The following is an 18,970-nucleotide window of genomic DNA, read 5'->3' on the forward strand; positions in this document are numbered from 1 at the left end:
ACAGGGCTCATAAAACATGCCCTGCTATGCCTCAAACATGCAACTGTTAACTGGAGCCTTTGGTTCAGTTACTGGGCCACTATGATATTAAATGCAAAGGGGAGAAGAGTTGTTAAGCTTTTGGGAATTTTTTTTTTGCTTTTAAAAAGCTCAATTTACAGACTTCCCACTAGGTAAGGTTAAAAGAAGATTAAATACTAAAGAATCAATGCAGCTTTATGTCTCCCAGCCTCCTAAAAGGTGATACTTGATGTGGTCCAGTAGCTGCTGCACCAGACCTAAGTCAGGAGCCCTGGGCTTCAGTCAGTCCCAGGTCGTATATCACCAGCTGTCTGACATTGGGCAAATCACTTCCCCTTCTGGACTTCAGCGAACAAAAGGTTGGACTACTAGAGGGTTTCCAAGGCTCCTTTACTCTCCAATATTCTCATGCTTTCCCAGGGCTGGCAATGGAGCTCCAAGTGTTGACTATGACTTCACATACAGTTTTCAAAGATCTGCTATCAAAGATCTCATTCCACTTGGTTTGGGAAGAGTGGACAAGGGTGAAAATCTCATGTCACCAGAACTTCCTTTCACCTCTAGGCAAAGTGAAGCTGGTCTCAATGGAAAATTTAGTTTCTTTTTCAGAAAAACAGTTAATTGGGAGTTTTTTCAATCTTCCATTGTAGGTTTTTTCTTGACAGTGGGAGGGGGAAGAGAAGACAACACTTTTAAGCACCTAATTTAACTTTAACTAAAGAGAGCAATCTAACTTCCCCAAAAAGATGTCAGGGAAGGAATAAGAGGAAGAAGAAGTGGAAGGACATCAAAATCAGCATAGTGAATAAAGTGTTCAATTTCCAAACAGTTTTAATTAAAAGTAATGTTGCCTATTCCTATTATTTCTGTAAGTACTCGGCCTGCAAGGCTTCCCCTGAACGTTTTTCCTAGAGAGCTGGTACAAATCAGTCACAACACTTCAGTGCCCTTCTCCTACCTGGCTTTGTTTTTGGTTTTTTTGGGGGGGGGGCAATGGGGGTTAAGTGACTTGCCCAGGGTCACACAGCTAAGTGTTATGTGTCTGAGGCCAGAACTGAGATCCTCCTGAATCCAGGGCCAGTGCTCTATCCACTGTGCCACCAAGCTGCCTCCCTCCTACCTGGCTTTGAAGAGAACACTTCCAGTGCCACAGTGGCTCTGACTCTGGTTGGTTCTAGGCAAGACTAGGCTGGTGGTGAGAGGAGGAACTGGAAGGCTCACATACTGTCTCGTCCTCGTATCTGACCTTTCACACATGTCTCCCCAGTTAGACTGTGAACTCCTTGAGGACAGGAACCATGTCTTATTCTTTTCTTATAGTCCCCATAATGCCTCCAATGGACCTGAGTCAATGCTCATTAAGTATGTTGATAAAAAGAATCTTTGGCTGCAAAGGTCACTTTGTGTGCTGCACGCTTACCTTCACTTGTGACTCCTTCCTCCGGCTCATCACCTTTCTGTGATGGGAACAAAGACAAGGTAGCATTAGTGTCCCCTGCTGTGACCTGGCCCTTCATTTTCCACTTTATCTTTTCCACTGACCTCCTTGGTCCATGGAAGCACGGCATGGCTGGTATATTTACAACCAGAACAGTTTTAGGGCCTTTACATTCTCAAGAGATGGGTAGAAGGGGGAAAAGATAGGTAGCTCTTTTTTTTGTTATAAAACAAGCACCACCCTGCCTGAAGTCAGGGGATGATTCACATGACCTCCCCATTAGGGTTCTGTGATGTTTCTCTCAGGTCATAGGGCGGTAGAACCAATAAACATATGCTACCAATGATGGACACTGAATATTCTAACTGTACTTAATTCCCATTCCTTCTTCAGGTGTCTTTGCTTCTAAAGAAAAGAAGAGCTACCGGAGAGGAAGAAATATATCCCTCCTGAAGGCTGTGTTTCCCAGCCTTTTTGAAATTGCTGAAATAGTACTGTTAACTGGACCATACCATGCTACTATCCTTTCTAGTACTTACTATATTTTTAATTAGAAGTTTTAATTAAAGTCAATTAGAATTACTTCATTTTGAGAATTTCATTACACTCACAGATATAATTGGACCCACCCTGGAGTGTTATAAAACCAGGGTAGAAATCACCAGCTTAGGGGCAATTAATAAACTCCCATGGACCTTATTCTCATACCATATATCCTCCTTGCCATAGAAAACTATAATGTGAAGGGTTTTGGGGAAGGTAAAGGGGAAGCAAAAAGCACCCCAGATTAGTAAGGAAGCTACATTTTTTACTTTCATGAAAAGAAATGGCGGACTGTATTAGATTTTAAATATGCTCTACTTGACAACCAATTGCTTTGGAAAGTCTCATTCTCTCTGAAGACGGCACAGGCGGCAGAGCTTGAGATGAGTAGGAGAGGTCTTGGTCCTGGTCCTGGTTCTGTCATAGATTCATCTGACACTAGTGGAAGGAAGTTCAAGGTGGCTAAATAGTTGTGCCTTCTGACATCTGGCCCATGGACAGCCGATGCAGATAGTGCTACAGCAGAGCTGTTTGTTTGAGGACAGTCCAGATATTGGAATAATTCTCCATGAAACAAGAACACCATCAGGTCTTTTTCATCATCTCACCTAGGATGTAATTTCTAATAGTAGAGAGGGTGATTTTCTTTTGCTACATTCTTAATAACTATAGCTTTTATCATGATAGGAACACTGCTCACGAAGGAAACTTTTATTACAAATCAAAGAAACACATGGGGGAAAAAATCTGATGGAGGCTTAAAAAAAACCCTGAAGGTGACAAATAAACAGGAGGAGGAAGAGGGGAAAATGAGTTTTAAATCATATATGAGACTTGGAATACGCTACAGACTGATTAGAACTTCAGGTGTAAGCCCCCTGCTAACATGTGGACTACCTACTATGGAAGGCAAACTTTTTACTGGTTTCATTAGTACATAAAATGCATAATTTCTATTCTCAGAGAAAGGAGGTTAGGATAAAAAAATATAAAAGTCAAAATCTCACCAGGTCCGTACTGAGCCACACCTCAATGTCATCCATGACAGAGGACTGCGCAACAGGGATCTATGGAATGCAGCAAAGAGGGCCACCGAGCCAGGCAAAACCCACAAACAGCCAGGGCAAAAAGAAAACAAAATACCGGGTACAAAATTAAATAATCAAAAGCCACCCACCTCCCCAACCAAACTCAAAATACACTGAGCAAAACATGACCAACATGGCACACAAATTTAAACATAAGAATGTGCTGAAAAGGCAACCAAATATATAAGAGCAACATGTGAGGTAAATCATAAATAGGCAGGGTAAACCAAACAGGGACTGGAGGGAGAAAAATCATAAAAAGTGGAGCAAACCAAATGGGACACTAAGGGGGAAGGGAAAAGATGGCAGTACATGTTCTTAAAATGGATAACTTTTTGACTCCTTATTTTAGTCATTGAAAAGAATCACCTAAACTCAATGGTGGAAAGCCACAATCTCAGGCACTAATCTTGGAATTTTGCTAAATTCAGGATTTCAACCAACTAACCAACCAACCAAGGTGTAAATATATGCCAACTGCATTGGCTGTCACTAGCCACCATCAATATTAGAGTCTGGAACCCACTGATGGAAGTTCCTATCTCTGAGATGGCTTGAGACTCCTATCAGGTCCAGTGTGGCAACAGTTGTTACTGGTAGTAGAGAACAGTGGTACTGCAGGCAAACATGACATTGGGTGGCCAAGCTGCTGGAAATGAAAAGCTTTAATTACTTGAAGATTGCTTCTGGCCCTACATTTGCCCAGCCAAGGGCATTCAGAAACTTTTTGTGGATGGGAAGGGCATGAGGAGGGATGTATGGGATGGATCGGGGTTGCAACACGGGGATGAAGAGATGAAGGGGCTCTGAGGACAGGAAATAGTGGCCCTGCCCTGGGCTCTGGAATACCTCTTAGAAAGTGGGACTCATTTCCCTGCAAGTTGAAGCATGGAAGGCAGATGAGGTGTCCAGGAGGAGAAAAAAACTCATTGAGCTTCAGGTTGACTTTTCTTTGTACTCATTTAGAAGGGCCAAAAAGCTGGGCAGTTCTTAATACTATAATGTCTTTTGAGCTCCTACTCTAGTTCTTAATTTAAATCTGTTGCTCTGAAGTTAAGGAAAGACATTACATGATGGGTAACTTAGAACTAATTGGCCAGAATTGGGGAGCCTGCCATAACTAAGAAAATTGAGATCGATCTCATTAGGGTGTGGTATGTTTCAATACCTAGGCCTATCATGCTCAATATCTCTCAGGGTGGTCAGTTTGAAGAATGTCTTCAGTTAAAAATATTTAAGTTGCTGTCAAAAGCTAAGAAGCCACATTAATAAAGTGCTGGCTAAAAGCCTGAAGGAATTAGTCAATTGCCTTTAATTCACCCTGTTATGTTCTGGTATCAAAGATAATCTACCTTATTATACCAAGCTGCATCCTTGGTACCTGGATGGTAATTGCCTGGGGTTCTATTTTAAATCCACTATTTCCAGGAAAATTCCAATTTTGACTAATTTCCATCTCAATATCAAAGTTTTGGTAAATGATAAAATTGAAACAGTAAAATGAGTTGTTGTCCCAATGTTTATTATAGGCTAACATTTGGACCTTTAAAAAAAAAAGGAAAAACTCATTTTATCAACTCTAATTTAACAACCATATGTCCACTGGCCAAAACCTCCTGTTAAAAGATGATTTGAGACAATGGGGGTTAGGACTTTTAAGGTTAGGACACCCCTTTGAGAAGTCTATTAGTTCTTAAAAAAAAAAATCTGTAAATCTATGATTCTCTCACCCCTGAGTAACTAGAAATGAACAATAAGATAATCAGATTTCCCTGAAAGCTGATATATAGCATCCAAATGAGGGTTCTGAGGAGAATTAAGTAGGATCTTTGGACCCGTAAGAAGTTAACAAGATCTCCCTTTCTGTTTTGTTTCTTATTAGCTGTGTGTGGCCTCAGAGAGGCCATTTCACCTCCAAACCTCAGTTTCTTCATCTATAAAATGAAAAGGTTAGGGCTAGGGCTAGACAACCTTCTGGGTCTCTTTTGTGTGTGTGTGGGGGGGAGTAATCGGGGTTAAGTGACTTGCCCAGGGTCACACAGCTAGTAAGTGTCAAGTGTCTAAGGCTAGATTTGAACTCAGGTCCTTCTGACTCCAAGGCCAGAGCTCTATCCACTGCACCCCCTAGCTGCCCCTCTTCTATTTCTAAAAGCCTATTCTAACAAAAGCCACTTTTTGCTAAGGTTAAAAATCTGTCAACCATTAAAGATCAAATTTGTAAATTTTGTCTATTGTTTTCATTTTCAACCTAATGGTTTACTTAACTGCCTGAGAACTTAAGCAGACTGAATGGTCAAACCTGTCTCTCCCATTGAAAATCTTAAAACAAATTTAAAACAAACAAAAATCAAACAGATCAAAAAACCTCTCAACAATTAGTCCAAGGAACAAAGCAGGAAAAGCATACGCATAATTTAATCACTTCTCCAGGCCCAAACACCTGATGTGATGTGCTAAGAGCCCTTAACATGGGCAATAACCATTAGGGTGAATGTAATGTCTACATAAGCAAAGTATGCTAATTTCTAGATGGTTGATAAATGTATGCCTTTGTTTCACATATACATGTGCATACATAAGTGGTACCAATTTTTAAAGTTTTTAAATTTTAAAATGAGGACGTTCAGCCTCTGGGAATTTATAAGATGCTGTTACTCAAAAATTATTGCTTTGAAAGTAAAGAGTCATCTCAAATGGGAAAAGAGATACAGTGAGAGCTTAGGAATTAATGTACATCTACATCACATTTTTATACCTTTTTCATACTTAGCTGGATAGTACAGTGGAAAAGGCCCAGAACCTGGAGGTAAAAGACCCAGATTTGAGTCCCTGTTCCATCATTTATTAGCTCTGTGGCCCTGGGCAAGTCACTTACTCTGTGTATTTTAGTGTGTCTCTATATAGCTATATCTATATAGTGGGAATAAAGATATTTGCACTCCCTCAACTCACAGAATTGTTTCAGAGAAAGATGCCTCATAAGCCATCAAGATTTATAGAAACAAGAATCATCATTATTGTCTTACAACAGTAAGTCTTCTCCAAGATAAAAAAGTGTTTGTTAGGATATATAGTTTTTTCAAATGTTATTTCCACAGCTCAGATGTACATTCAAATACTCCTCATTTTTCTGTGAATTCCTCTCCAATACTCTTTTTGTTGTTCAATCATTTTTCAGTCATGTCTGACATTCCATGACCCCATTTGGGGTCTTCCTGACAAAGATACTGGAGTGGCTTGCTGCCATTTCATTTTCCAGCTCATTTTACAGATGAGGAAACCGAGGCACACAGGGTTAAGTGATTTGCCCGAGGTCACACAGCTAGTAAGTGTCTGATGCCAGATTTGAACTCAGACAGATGAGTCTTCCTGACTCCAAGCCTGGCACTTTATCCATTTTCCCTCCTAGCTGCCCCCAACACTTTTCTCCCCACCCCAATTAGTTACCTGAGGGAAGGAATTATATCTTTTTTTCTTTTAGTGAGTCTGGGATAGCAGCTAGCATGGCATAAGAATAAATGAGTTTAATACTGAATCTCCTCAGGATGGTAAACTTCTGGAAACTCCAAAAGTTAGAGCATGGGGGAGATTTTTCTCTCTTTCTGATTTACCAACTAAGTAAAGTAGAAATCAAGTAGCAGAATCGAAATGATTAAATATATTTACAGGTGTTTTTAAAGTGAAATCTGAAATAAGGTCAAAGAAAAACAGCACAATGTAATGAAAAGAGCACTCGATATCTACTTTTACTCTAAAATGAGGGCATCAGACTAGCTGACCTCGGAAGGTTCCTCGGAGTTCTGAATCCTCTAATCCAATGGAATCCATGACTGGGCCCCAGGGGAGCTGGATCCTCATTTGCACCAACTTAAATAAGTCATTACCCATCTTTTAAATGACGGGGTCTAGTTCTAAAATTTTAGGATTCTATAATTAAAAGGCAAATCATTCAACTCTACACTGCTTTGGTTTTCTAATTTGGAAACAAATGACTCAGAAATTGCTGGAATGAAGTAGTTAATGAATGAAAGGTCATTCATTCATTCAACAAACATTTTTATTTCTATTTATTATTTACTTATTTATAGTCAATTGGAGTTAAGTGACTTGCCCAGGGTCACACAGCTAATAAATGCCAAGTGTCTGGTCTGAGGCCGGATTTGAACTCAGGTCCTCCTGACTTCAGGGCCGGTGCTCTATCCACTGCACCACTTAGCTGCCCCAACAAACATTTTTAAAGGGCCAACAATACTTGCTGGGTGTACAAAGACAAAAATTAGACAGTCCCTGCCCTTAAGGAACTCTTCCCTTCTGATGGAAGGAAGACCCCAGAGCAAGTATTTCTACGGAGTATATTTGTTAACAGACATATGGCAGAGGTTCGGTTTTATATAGATTAGCTATTTGAACCTCCATATCGTAATAAACAATCTCCTATAATGCCGTATGTCTTCTAATCACATATATGTGGTCAGACACAAAACTGAACAGGAAGCTGTTTTAAAAAGGGAAAGAAGTTTTCTCTCCTTGTGAGTGTTGTTGAAACATAACTCAAAGAAAACTGAGGATGAGGAATGGAAGCAGTTCTATTCTCCAGGAACTAACAGGCCCGAAAAACACTGCACAAGCAGAATTGGAAGGGATTGCAGGGGTCATAATATGATGATAATAATGATTGACATTTAAACAGTGTTTTAAGGTTTGTAAAGCATTTTATATACATTATCTCATTTAAACTTCATAATATCTTATGAGATAAGCACTATAAATATTATTAAACCCATTTTATAGATAAGGAAACTGGGCCCCAGAGAGGCCAAGCAACTTGCCCACAGTAACACAGATAATAAATATCAGAAATGGGGTTTGGATCCAGGCCTTTCTGACTCCCAGTCTATCCACCACACCACAATTCCTCGACTCCAATCCAACCTGTACCAAAACAGGAATCCCTCTTTAACTGCTCTGATAAGCGGTCATCTAGTTTTGAGTTGAAGACAAAGTCCACTCTACCAGGGGACAGCTATGAGTTTAAGTTTTTCCTTACTTTAAGTCAGAAACGGACTCTCTTCATTGCTGCTAATTCTGCCTTCTGGGGCCCAGCAGTTTCTTTTATTTTTGTTTTTTGTTTTTTTTTTTGGTGAGGCAATTGGGGTTAAGTGACTTGCCCAGAGTCACAAAGCTAGTAAGTGTAATGTGTCTGAGGCCAGATTTGAACTCAGGTTCTCTTGACTCAAATGCCTGTGCTCCATCCACTGTGCCACCTACCTGCCCCTAGGGTTTCTTTTCTAAAGTGAATGCTCCGATGTCTTAACAATTAACTAAACTTAAACAATTACCATCTACTAGATGAAAGAGCAGCATATTTAGAGTCCTTGAGGTGGGTTCCAGTCTTAATTCTGCCTGTCTGCACTGTCCATGTGGATTCGCAACACTTTTCTGAGCCTCAGTTTCCTCAGTTGTAGAATAAAGCAGTTGGATTAGATGATTTCTAATGTCCTTTCTAACTCTATTCTAGGTTTCTGGGATCTTGTGCTCCATTCAAGTTAAACACTGCCATTATTAGGAAGGGTTAGGAAATGAGTCAGGATTGCATTCGTTTTATTTTAGACTACCACATCCAGAGGACCCCTTCACTAAAGTGTTACTCTGATTGCCTCATTGAAGTAATCTTGGGTTCTCAGTCTATGTCAATGGAACAATAATTCCAGCATGTTCTACCAAGGTGGAAAGACTTTGAGAACAGGTCCAGTGCAGATCTGGATGTAAGCTGCTGAAGGATGGGCGTAGCCAAATTTGGAAATGCTCATCTCTGTGAGATGATGAGGTTTTTTAAGTCACAGCAATTCTTGAAGACCATCTACTATATTACTGAGAGGTTTTGATTGGGTACCAATCAAAGGAGTACTCACACTAACAAAATCACAGATTCTTGATATATGTACAAAGGCCTAGATTTTACTTTTTATCTATGTGTTTGGCTGGTCCAATGACAAAGACAATAAAACAAACCAAAGAAACAAAATAGATCAATCTTTGAAGGTCTGACTAAAATCCCCCTTCCTCTGTGAAGCTTTCCTGACCACTCTGACCTAAAGAACTCTTTCTTTGGACTCTAATAGCACTTATTTGTCTGCACCATCCCTTTCACAATTAATCATGCCTAGCCTGGTAACATTTCTTCTATTGTTGGTTTTGAGCTGCTATTTAAATCTCAAATTGCTTTTTAACTTTCTTTCAAGCTTATGTCTTATCTGCCCAACTAGATGGTAGGTTCAATTATAGGGAGCTGTATCTCAGTGATCCATCTCCTCCAAACTGCCTTTCACAACAACGCTGAATATTCAAGAAATCTTTTTTCTTTTTTTCAGTTGGATAAAGACAAAGAACTAAAATGGGAAGGAGAGAGAAGTAAAATGCAAAGGAAAAGTTATACAGGAACTAGTGAGTGGGAATATACCTGTTATTTATCAACTTCTGAGATCAAAGGATTTCATTGAAATCTGTAATTTCTATAACTCTGGTGCCATTTTAAAAGAGACAGTAAAATTCCTCCCTAACTCCCAGCACCAACTCATAGCTAGGGTTGTAACAATTCTTCCTCCTGCTCTCACTTAATAGTACAAAAAGTTACCAAATAAAGAACTTGCACTATGGAGATTTAGAAAGACTGGGGTTTTCCATTCTATTGTAAATAGTGGCAAAGCATTTAGTACATATTGTTAAAAACAATAACAAAAACTACAGTCAGGCAGAAGAGACACCAGGTCAAAAGTAACTGTTAGTTTGGTTTTGTCTTAAAGGGTGTGGGGAGATTAGAGAACTCTATTGCATTTAGACAGCAAGGAAGCAGCCTATGTCCATGGAGGCAGATGTTGGCTCCAGGTCACTCAGCCAGCAGGGCTGTCTATAGGAAGGCTGCAGTATCCTTTTTTACAGGATTGATGACCACAAGGCAAGAAAGTAAGGATAAAAGTGGGGAAAGGGAGTGGATTCTTCCAATTTAGCCAAAGGAGAGCTGTATGGAGTCACAAAGAAATCATGGGATTAGGAAATTCTTGACCTTTCTCTCTAACTTCCACTACTGATGCAGAGAGAGAGAGAGAGAGAGAGAGAGAGAGAGAGAGAGAGAGAGAGAGAGAGGAGAGGGAGTGTGTGTGTGTGTGTGAGAGAAAGAGAAAGAGAGAGAGAGAAAGAGAGAGAGGTAGAAGAACTGGTCCAACTCAGAATGGATCAAATGAGTATTTAGGTTGTTTCAATACACTTGGGGTTCCCTGGTTCCACCCCAAAAAATTTCTCTCACATGGCATGGGGAGCTTATACTGGTTTATATTTTAGAGGTCTTCAAGGACAATTAGAAAAAAATACTAGCCACTTAAGGATTCCTAAATGTGCCTACTCTTAGACTATTGCTGGGTATTCTCACTATCTCTAAAGCCTCTACTCACCCACCAAGCCTAGTTTAGAGGTTCCAATGAGCTGAATGGAGTAGGAGCTAATCTTTTCAATATTCAAGAGGGATAAAACCCTCAAAGGTAAAGAAAATCATGCTAATTTACACCCAATTTATCTCCAATTGTTGTATATACCTTTGACATTTCACATATAGAGTTAGCACTTTCTTTCTTGTGTCCTCACAGGTGCTGTTTTTAACCTCTTCTTGCTCTGTCCCAAGACTTTCAGCCCCATGAATTCAGGGACCATGCTTTCCTAGTTTCTCAATATCTCTGTCAGCTCCCCCATTTCCACGCCCAAACTTGCCTAAGATGGTGTTTTGTATGTAGCAGGAATTCAATAAGTATTGATGACTAGATGTAAAATGGCTACCCAAAAGTCAAATATAATGGAAGCCATGGGTAGAAAGCAAAGAATTTATGTTTTATAAGTCAATATCTATTTAGTCCTATGGACCAAAGGCACTTTAAAAGGAAAGAGACCTCATCTCGATTCCAGGCTTTCAAAATGCATGTGTACCATGAATGTTCTTTGTTGACTGGCCTGCTTTGAGCTAGTTCCTTTAAAAGTATCACCTCCCAGAACTAAATCACCAGTAAAACTTGTGTTTATCCTGGAAAAGCAGATACTGCATATGGCTATCAAGACAGTAAAAGGAGGAAAGGGATTCATCGCCCATCCCAAGCTTATTTTAAAAATCATTAAAGACAGCATAAATAGCAGCAGAAAAGCACTTCAGGTGTTTTCCTAGGCTGGAAGTCTAGTTGAAGAAGATTGTAACAAAAGTAGAAATTTGGCTTTCAAAAGTAACCTTGTACTGTCTGATTCACAAAGGTTCAGTAGGCTGGGGAAGGTAAACAGAAGATGATTATTACAAAGGCAGGAATGGGGGAGGTTGGCGGGGTGGACAATAGAGGGTTTTGCTTTTGCTGGTGATATCTCACCATTCCTTGTGTAATTAGCCACTTGTCTATAGGCTCCATGTCAGAGTTCCCACCTTTACCTCTCCTCTGGGCGGAGAAAAGAAATGTCCCAGAAAGAAAGAAATCACAGCAAAACTCATGACAAAAAAGTTAATAGTGTATCAGCAGCGGAAGAAAAGTTACTGTTCATATTCACTTGTTTATTCAATTTAAAAAAATCATGAAAACCCACAATGTTTCCCTGAGCCCTTCTGTAAAAGAGAAAAAAGATTTAGTGACCAAAAAGAAATTCTCAATATTAAGGCATCATCAAGGCCAGACCTTGGCTTCTTCCAATCAAGCAATATAGACATTAAACAATTAAAAACACTATCATATGATAAGACGATAAGAGTCATTAAGGACTTTTGGAAACAGTGGGGTGATCCAAGCCACTAACCTAAGCAGGAGAAAGTTCATTAAATCCACCAAATCTACTAGGATTGGAATACTTTGACCAGCCACCTCATATAGGCTCAAAGTCTTCTGAACTGATAAACACTGGGTAGGGAGGATCATATTTACCAGTGTGAATGACCGAAAACACTTGTTCCTAGCATGGCTGATATTAGCAAGGATACTAACTCAACTTGGGCCAAGGTGACCACCATAACAAAAGAAAGCATTTATTCCTGGTAGTGATTCAAAAGCTAGGTGGGTTCTTTTCCTCTGAGTATTAGTTTTCTCATACTAGCTCAATTAAAAAAAAGCCGGACATTCCTGGGTTTCTATATTTCATTTATCAAAAAGAAAAAAAAAAGGGATTGTGATATTGAAAATGCTTGGGGTCAGCCAACCTGAGCAGGGCTACTGCAGTTCACTAACCTTACAGGGAAAGCAAAGCCCAGAGTTATTAGGAAACAGACCCAGGTCCTACAGGCCAATGTTGGACCAGCTCTGCAATGCTCCCTAGTGGCTGATATTGAGAGGAACATTGCTCTGATTCACCACGTCCTACTGGTGAGTTCTACGCTGTCATTACTGGTTTTGTTTTTCTGCAGGATGTAAAATTGAACGGAAAGTTACTGTGTGGTATGCCTGGGAATTCACTCAGACGAAATTCAAGGTTAAGAAATGGTGATCTGCTATAATAAGTAAGGAGGCCAGTGCCCTTTTTTAACCCTTCCTTTAAAATGAATGGACCTAGAGTACACTAGGCTGGTTGAGTATAGACTGGATCTGTGGGAAGGTTTCCTACCAAGCTGTACCCCCACATCCTCCACCCCCACCTCCCCCCAACACACACACACACACACACACACACACACACACACACACACACACACAAAAACCAGGCAGAAAAGCCTAGAGAAAAGCCCTGACTAACTTTTCTCTTCTGGTTATCTGAAATAGTCTAAAAACTTCCAGTTCTAACTTGCAATACAAAGAATTACAAAATATCACTCACCTCTCTTCATTTTTCTCAATGTTATCTGATCCCTTGTAAGAAGTCACTCAGGGAGCGGTGGGAGTGGCCAGCAGTGATACTTACAAAGAAGGACCTTCCCAAATTCTATTAGAAATTTAATTTCCTGGGAATTACTCCCTGCAATTCTGTAAACAGTCATGACCATCCACTTACTCAACTCTTTTTCCTTTTCTGTCCCAAGAACTTAAAAAACTTAAATGTCTCAAGATGGCTACCTCAAACAAGCTGACTACTTCTTCATAATCATGCTAACAGTGCCAACTACATGGTATACAAAGAACCCCCCCTTCCTTGTGAGCATTTCTCTCCTCAAATAAATACACCATTTCTAACTAGCCTCTATTATTGTATTTTTCTCTCCCTGAACGGCAAAGTATCAGAACAGTCCAAGCTGGTGGCCAAACGCTAAGGGGGAAGTACAGCTGTACTCCATTAATAGGGCTACAACTCTTTCCTTCAGTCCAGTGAAGGCCCTATAACTAGGACCCTGTTCAATGCCAAGATGAGCTCTCCCTTTATCTAGCTGGATTTACTCAATAATTCTTTTCTTCTGGAGAACTTTGTTTTCAAACATCTTCTTTCCACACAGGGGAAACAGGTTTAAAAACCTACCACTCCAGTGTTCTGTTTTCGAACATCTAATGCAGAGGCCAGTCCTCCCACCGCCTGTGGATCCTCATAAGTGACTCTGGGAACAAAGCAGAACAAGCAGTTTTAGTTCAAACTACTGATGATAGAGGGATCTGTGATCAATTTCTATTCTGAACAATTTGGAATGAAGCCCCCTTCTTGAATGCCTAAGAAAGTCTACCCACTGGTTCTGTTTGGGGAGAAGCCAAGGGATCATGCTGCCTCGTTGATATTTGACAGGAATTAGCAGAGTTAGGTTCTAACCGAGGCTTGAGGCTTAATTTCCCGTGAGACTTTTTTTTTCCTTGTCTGAAAATATCATACCCTGATCTCACTAGGATGCTTCAGAGGCTCAATAACAATGTCTAAATTCAGTGCTATGAAATATAGCTGAGACTGGGTGTACGTGGAAAGTCAAAGTAATGCTAATTATTAAAGATAAAGAAACCACACCTGCAGGTATAAGAAAAAAGGCTTAAGAATAATGGGGCTCTGGAACCATTATACCTATGAATATGAAGGACAATCTCTTCTCCCCCTCCCTCTTACCCCAGTTTTTCTTTTCTCCGTTACATAAACACTTCGTTCTGGTGAAGCTGCCAAAAGGAGAGAGATGGACTACTGTTTCGTCTTTGGAACTCTGGAATATGTCCATAGCTAACATTTATATAGTGATTTAAAGATTACAAAGTGCTTTACATGCATTATTTGGTCTTCATAATAACTCTGTGAGGTAGATGAGGAAGGTCAGGTGACTTGCCCAGAGTCACACAGGTGTTATCTAAGGTAGTATTTGAATTCTGAGTGCTCTATCCAATGTGCCACCTACTTGCTCAAGTTTGTTTCTGATCAAAAGGGACAAAGAAGGTGGCTGAAAATAGGACCCAGGGCTCCTTAATGAGCAAAGGGCAGTGGGATTCCTGAGGGGATGACAGAGATGGCATGAGGAAGTGTTCCTACTTGGGATAAATCTTGACAAAAAGCCAAAGCAAAATAAAAAGCCAAAAAGTGTGAAAGAATCTGGGAAAATGATTTTTGTAGAAGCAACATCACAGTTTTTAAATCTCTAACCCCAGTTATGCTGGTGTTTGGGGAGTTTCTTTACCAAAGTTTATATAACTATGTAAAACTTTTTTTTTTTTTGCAGTTCCAATTTATATGGTAACCCACTCTGCTTCGTACAATCTCCAAGGGCAGGGTATGGGGTTTGCTTCATTTTGAACGGTGAGTTAGGGGTGAAAAAAAAGAAAAGTTCCTGTTTGTGACAGATAGTAGAAAACACACTGCTACCAAACAAACAACTCCCCCACTGCAGAGAAAGGGAATTCCATTCAACATCCTCATCAGATGCCAAATCTTCAGCCCCACATTGTAAAGCTCTGGGTAGTGGTGCTGGTCCTCATGAATAGAAGCTCCCTTGTGTTGGCTTTTACCCAAGGCTGAGTCAATCACTCTTGCTCCCAATTTCTTTAGAGTGCCACTAAAAAGCCCCCACTTACGTCTTACGCTGTTCAGCCAAGGAGTTTCCTCTTGTCTGGGCAAACATATCAAAGTCATCTTGGGGGTTACAGTGCTGGAGAGAGCTGAGGGTTCCACTGACGCTATCTGTCCCCAAGTCTAAAGATGATAATAATGAAAAGCTGGTCACAGACACACCACTTTTCTCCAAGACAGCAAAATGGGTTAAGGTGAACATTTTATACATTACAGATTCAAGTACTTCTGTTTCACCTCTAAGACGCTCATGGGGCAGGGAACAAGCTGCAGGGATGGGGATATGGGGTCTGGATGAAGATAAATGTATTTTAATCCCCAATCTGTAAGTGAGTGGCAAAGAGTCAATTTACAGAAGCAAGGGGAAGGAAAGACCAGCAAGAAGGATCACAGGATTTAGAGCTGGAAGGGATCTTAGAAGTCATCCAGTCCATACCCTTCATTTTACAGATCAGGACACTGAGGCCACAAAAATTATGTGACTTGTCTAATGTCAAACAGGTCATATGATAAAGGTGAAAAAGAGACTGGGGTAATAAAACGATCGTAGGCACTTCTTTTCATCTGCTATTAATTATTTAACAGTGGAAGTGTGCTCAGATTTGTCCTTGGTGGATTTTACAGAGCATGCATGGATATTCTCTGCCTAGTTTCAATACAACAGGTGGAACCTGGGAGCCAGTTGCCAGCCAGGATGACTCAGGGCGATGATGAAAAGTCTTTTTATTGGCTGCAGGAGTGGCTGAGAGGAAACTGAGTGTACATACAAAAGGTGTGATCTGCCAATCTCTCAGCTTCTTTTCCTTGACAGCTTCATGTGATGAGGGCTATCTTCTGCTTCAGGGAAAAGGCTGGGGGAGGGGGGAAGGCAGCTGCCCTATTTCTCACCCAGTCATTGTGTATCCGTGAACACATGAAGCCCCAATTTCTTTGGTGTTAGCCACTTTTTTTGTCTCTACAGTCAATTAAAAGAAGACTTTTTGTCATGATAAGAGTAGCAACCTATGAATTATAATGACTGGAAACTGGCTCCTACAGTTCCCTGTATTGGACTGCTGGAACTAGGCAGGAAATATCTACACATGCTTTATACTGCCTCCCAGGAAGGGCAAAACCAAGCATGCTCCTTTTGTTACAATCATAACTTACCATTATACATACATACATACATACATATATATATATGTGTATATATATATATGTGTGTGTGTGTATATATATATATATATATGTACGTACACACACACACATTATACACATAACAGAAGCAACCATTCTCATTGTTTTATGATAAATGAATCATAGGATTTAGTGAGTTATTTAAATTTTGGGGTAGCTGCAATATAATTAAACTTTTAAAGATGATTCCCTTATACAAAAACAGTAGAAGATTTGGAAAGTTGCTATGGAACTGGTGAGGAACAAATGGATAGGTCACAAATACAGTAAAAAACAACCTCTAACATGGATTCAGGAAAATAATTATTCCCACACTCTTCTAACTGGAAAGAAAAGGTGGGTAGATATTTAGAACTCTGCCTAAGATAAATTCAGTGGAGAATATGGCCTCTAATGGGGTATGATGGGACTAAGGAAATTCACAGAGACAAAGACATTAAACACAATACTTACCCAGGCCTGCTAGCTGTGAGGAAAGAGAAGATGGCGGTGCTGTGTTACCCACCATTGGACTCACTACAGCTGGAGAACCAGGACCAAGATCTATTAAATTATCTTCAGTTACTTCATTCAGGACCTGTCAGGACATTAGAGAGGCAGTGAGCTTCTTGTCCCATATTTCTTGCTGCACAGTTAAAAAACAAGCAAGGTCATTACAAACTAAAATAGGAGTTGGTAACCTGCAGCATGCACGCCACTTTCCAATTTTCAACAGTCTTCTGATTTTTAATGGCTTCCGGCTGGTAGCTGTTATTACTATCCCCTCATTGTCCCCCTGAGAATCAGCATATACAGCTTAGTGTAGTCAGCACACACCAGAAATTCTCTATTCTTAATCACACAAGAACAAAAAGGGTATACCACTAGTGAATGGCTGCCTAGAGCAAGAACTCGGTGAGTGTAAAAAGAAGCTAGAGGTAGTCTACTAATGAGACTTTGTCAACATAATGGGATCACACCCTCAAATTTTCGGAACAGTCTGCCTTTGCCTTCTATGCTACCCCTCCCTACCTCATAATCACCTTCCAGATGATTTCTTCCTGCTTACAATTCATTAAATAAATCTCCAACTAGGGTTCTCCCCAATAATACTGGCAACTTGGGCTTATGTTCTTCACTGACCCAAAACACCTTTAAGTGCAAATACCAGAGACCATGGGGTGGGAGAAGGAGGCCATCACCAAGATATGATGGGAGGTAGAACCAGCCCTCTTGCACATAAAGGATTCTGAAATGATACTTACTCCGTTACTGGTATTTTGAGCAGAACGACCTGATCGGTACCGTTCAAACCTGGGAGGGGTGAGGGTAAAAAAAAAGAACAAATGGGGAGAGGGTTCAAACTCAGCAAACTGCTAGGCTGTTCAGTTATGAAGGAAATCTTAGTTGTCTGGGAGACAGGGAGGATCCTGGCACTACCTGCAGAGGGCAGGAGCCCCAGTCTATTTAGGGAGCTCATTAGGGAACACAAGCACACATTTACACAGGCCTTCCCAGAGTTGGGGGAGGGAGGCAGCAAGGAGGCATCCAGAGCAAACAGATGCAGATTCTCTGACTTTCATCTCACACCACCAAGGCAGGGTATTTTTGGGTGTATATGTATCAGAGGGTGGTGTGTAAAATTAGCTCATTATGAGCAATATCCACCATTTCACAGACACCATCAGACTACACACCAGCCTTGGCAGCCTCCATCACCTCCCCCTGTGACCTGAGGATACCTTGGCATCCTATCTACAAAATGAAGGTAATAATCTTGGGCTCCATCGCTATTTCACAGGACTCTTGTCAAGAATAATTAGTTAACGCCTATAATATGTACTGCCCCGCCTCTTCCCCCCAAGTCCAACGAGAAAGGTATTGGATAAAGACAGAGGCCTTTAATTATTTGGCTGGTGGTAAGTGGGCCACTTTATCCACCTCTCTGAGCAAACAGGTGGGACCACAAAATGAGACAGAGACCTCAGGGACCTCTACCTCCTGAAATGGTCCATGAAAGCCAGGGAGCAGCTACTGGGTTGCCCTGACAGGAAGCCGTCAGTCCTGACCAATTGCCTGAGATTATCTGGGCTCTGGTTGGCTATAGAATCATACCTATTCTGATGCACAACCAAACCATTCTCATGCCAAGGTATTCATAAGACGTAAAGTAAGTGTGTGTGTGTGTGTGTGTGTGTGTGTGTGTGTGTGTGTGTAAGAATCTATAGTTGAACAGAGAACGAAGAAGAAATTTAGTAGCTAAAAGCTCTGCACCAGACTTTTCTGTGCCTCTCCACCTACTTTTCCTTCCCCCTCCCAGCTCTCTGGGGCTTGCTTCTGGGGAGAAAGAGGCCTCTGTGGGTTATTTTAAAGTTGGTCTGTTATTAGCCTGTTGTGACTTCCTTCCTACACTTATCAATGTCAGAAAACTCATGTTGTGCTTTCAATCTTGATTTTTATAGGAAAGAATGGAAATGTCAAGGTCTGGATAATTTCTTACCCTGGATATCTGTTCTTATATACTCTTAGTGAGGAAAAAAAGAAATATTTTAAAAGTGAAATCTAGGTGGGATAATTCTTTTAGTGCAATGTGGCCTCAATCTCTGATGGAGTCACAAAAACGAAATATGACAAAGAGGTAGATTTTAAACTGACGCTCTGGTATTAATACTCTCTTGTGTCATATGCTATCGAAGGGAACTGAAGGTTAGGACGTACAGGTCAATAATAAAGAAAAGAAAACCACTTGGTG

General features: G+C 40.6%; 1 protein-coding gene across 2 annotated transcripts in view; it reads right to left on the reverse strand.

Annotated features, from left to right (window-relative positions):
* Positions 1–18,970, reverse strand: part of TOM1L2 (target of myb1 like 2 membrane trafficking protein) — a 152,651-nt gene that overhangs the window by 8,542 nt on the left and 125,139 nt on the right. Inside the window, exons 9-15 of one of the 2 annotated variants that reach the window (XM_027874462.1) lie at positions 17,484–17,532; positions 16,693–16,816; positions 15,066–15,183; positions 13,549–13,624; positions 11,490–11,555; positions 3,010–3,069; positions 1,442–1,478 (exon numbers count right to left, since the gene is read on the reverse strand). In XM_027874462.1, coding sequence (XP_027730263.1) covers positions 1,442–1,478; positions 3,010–3,069; positions 11,490–11,555; positions 13,549–13,624; positions 15,066–15,183; positions 16,693–16,816; positions 17,484–17,532 — 530 coding nt within the window. The remainder of the gene's footprint in view (positions 1–1,441; positions 1,479–3,009; positions 3,070–11,489; positions 11,556–13,548; positions 13,625–15,065; positions 15,184–16,692; positions 16,817–17,483; positions 17,533–18,970) is intronic. The other variant, XM_027874461.1, reaches the window with a different exon arrangement.

This window comes from Vombatus ursinus, unplaced genomic scaffold, assembly GCF_900497805.2.
Source record: "Vombatus ursinus unplaced genomic scaffold, bare-nosed wombat genome assembly UNPS02014807.1, whole genome shotgun sequence".
Lineage (NCBI taxonomy): Eukaryota > Metazoa > Chordata > Mammalia > Diprotodontia > Vombatidae > Vombatus > Vombatus ursinus.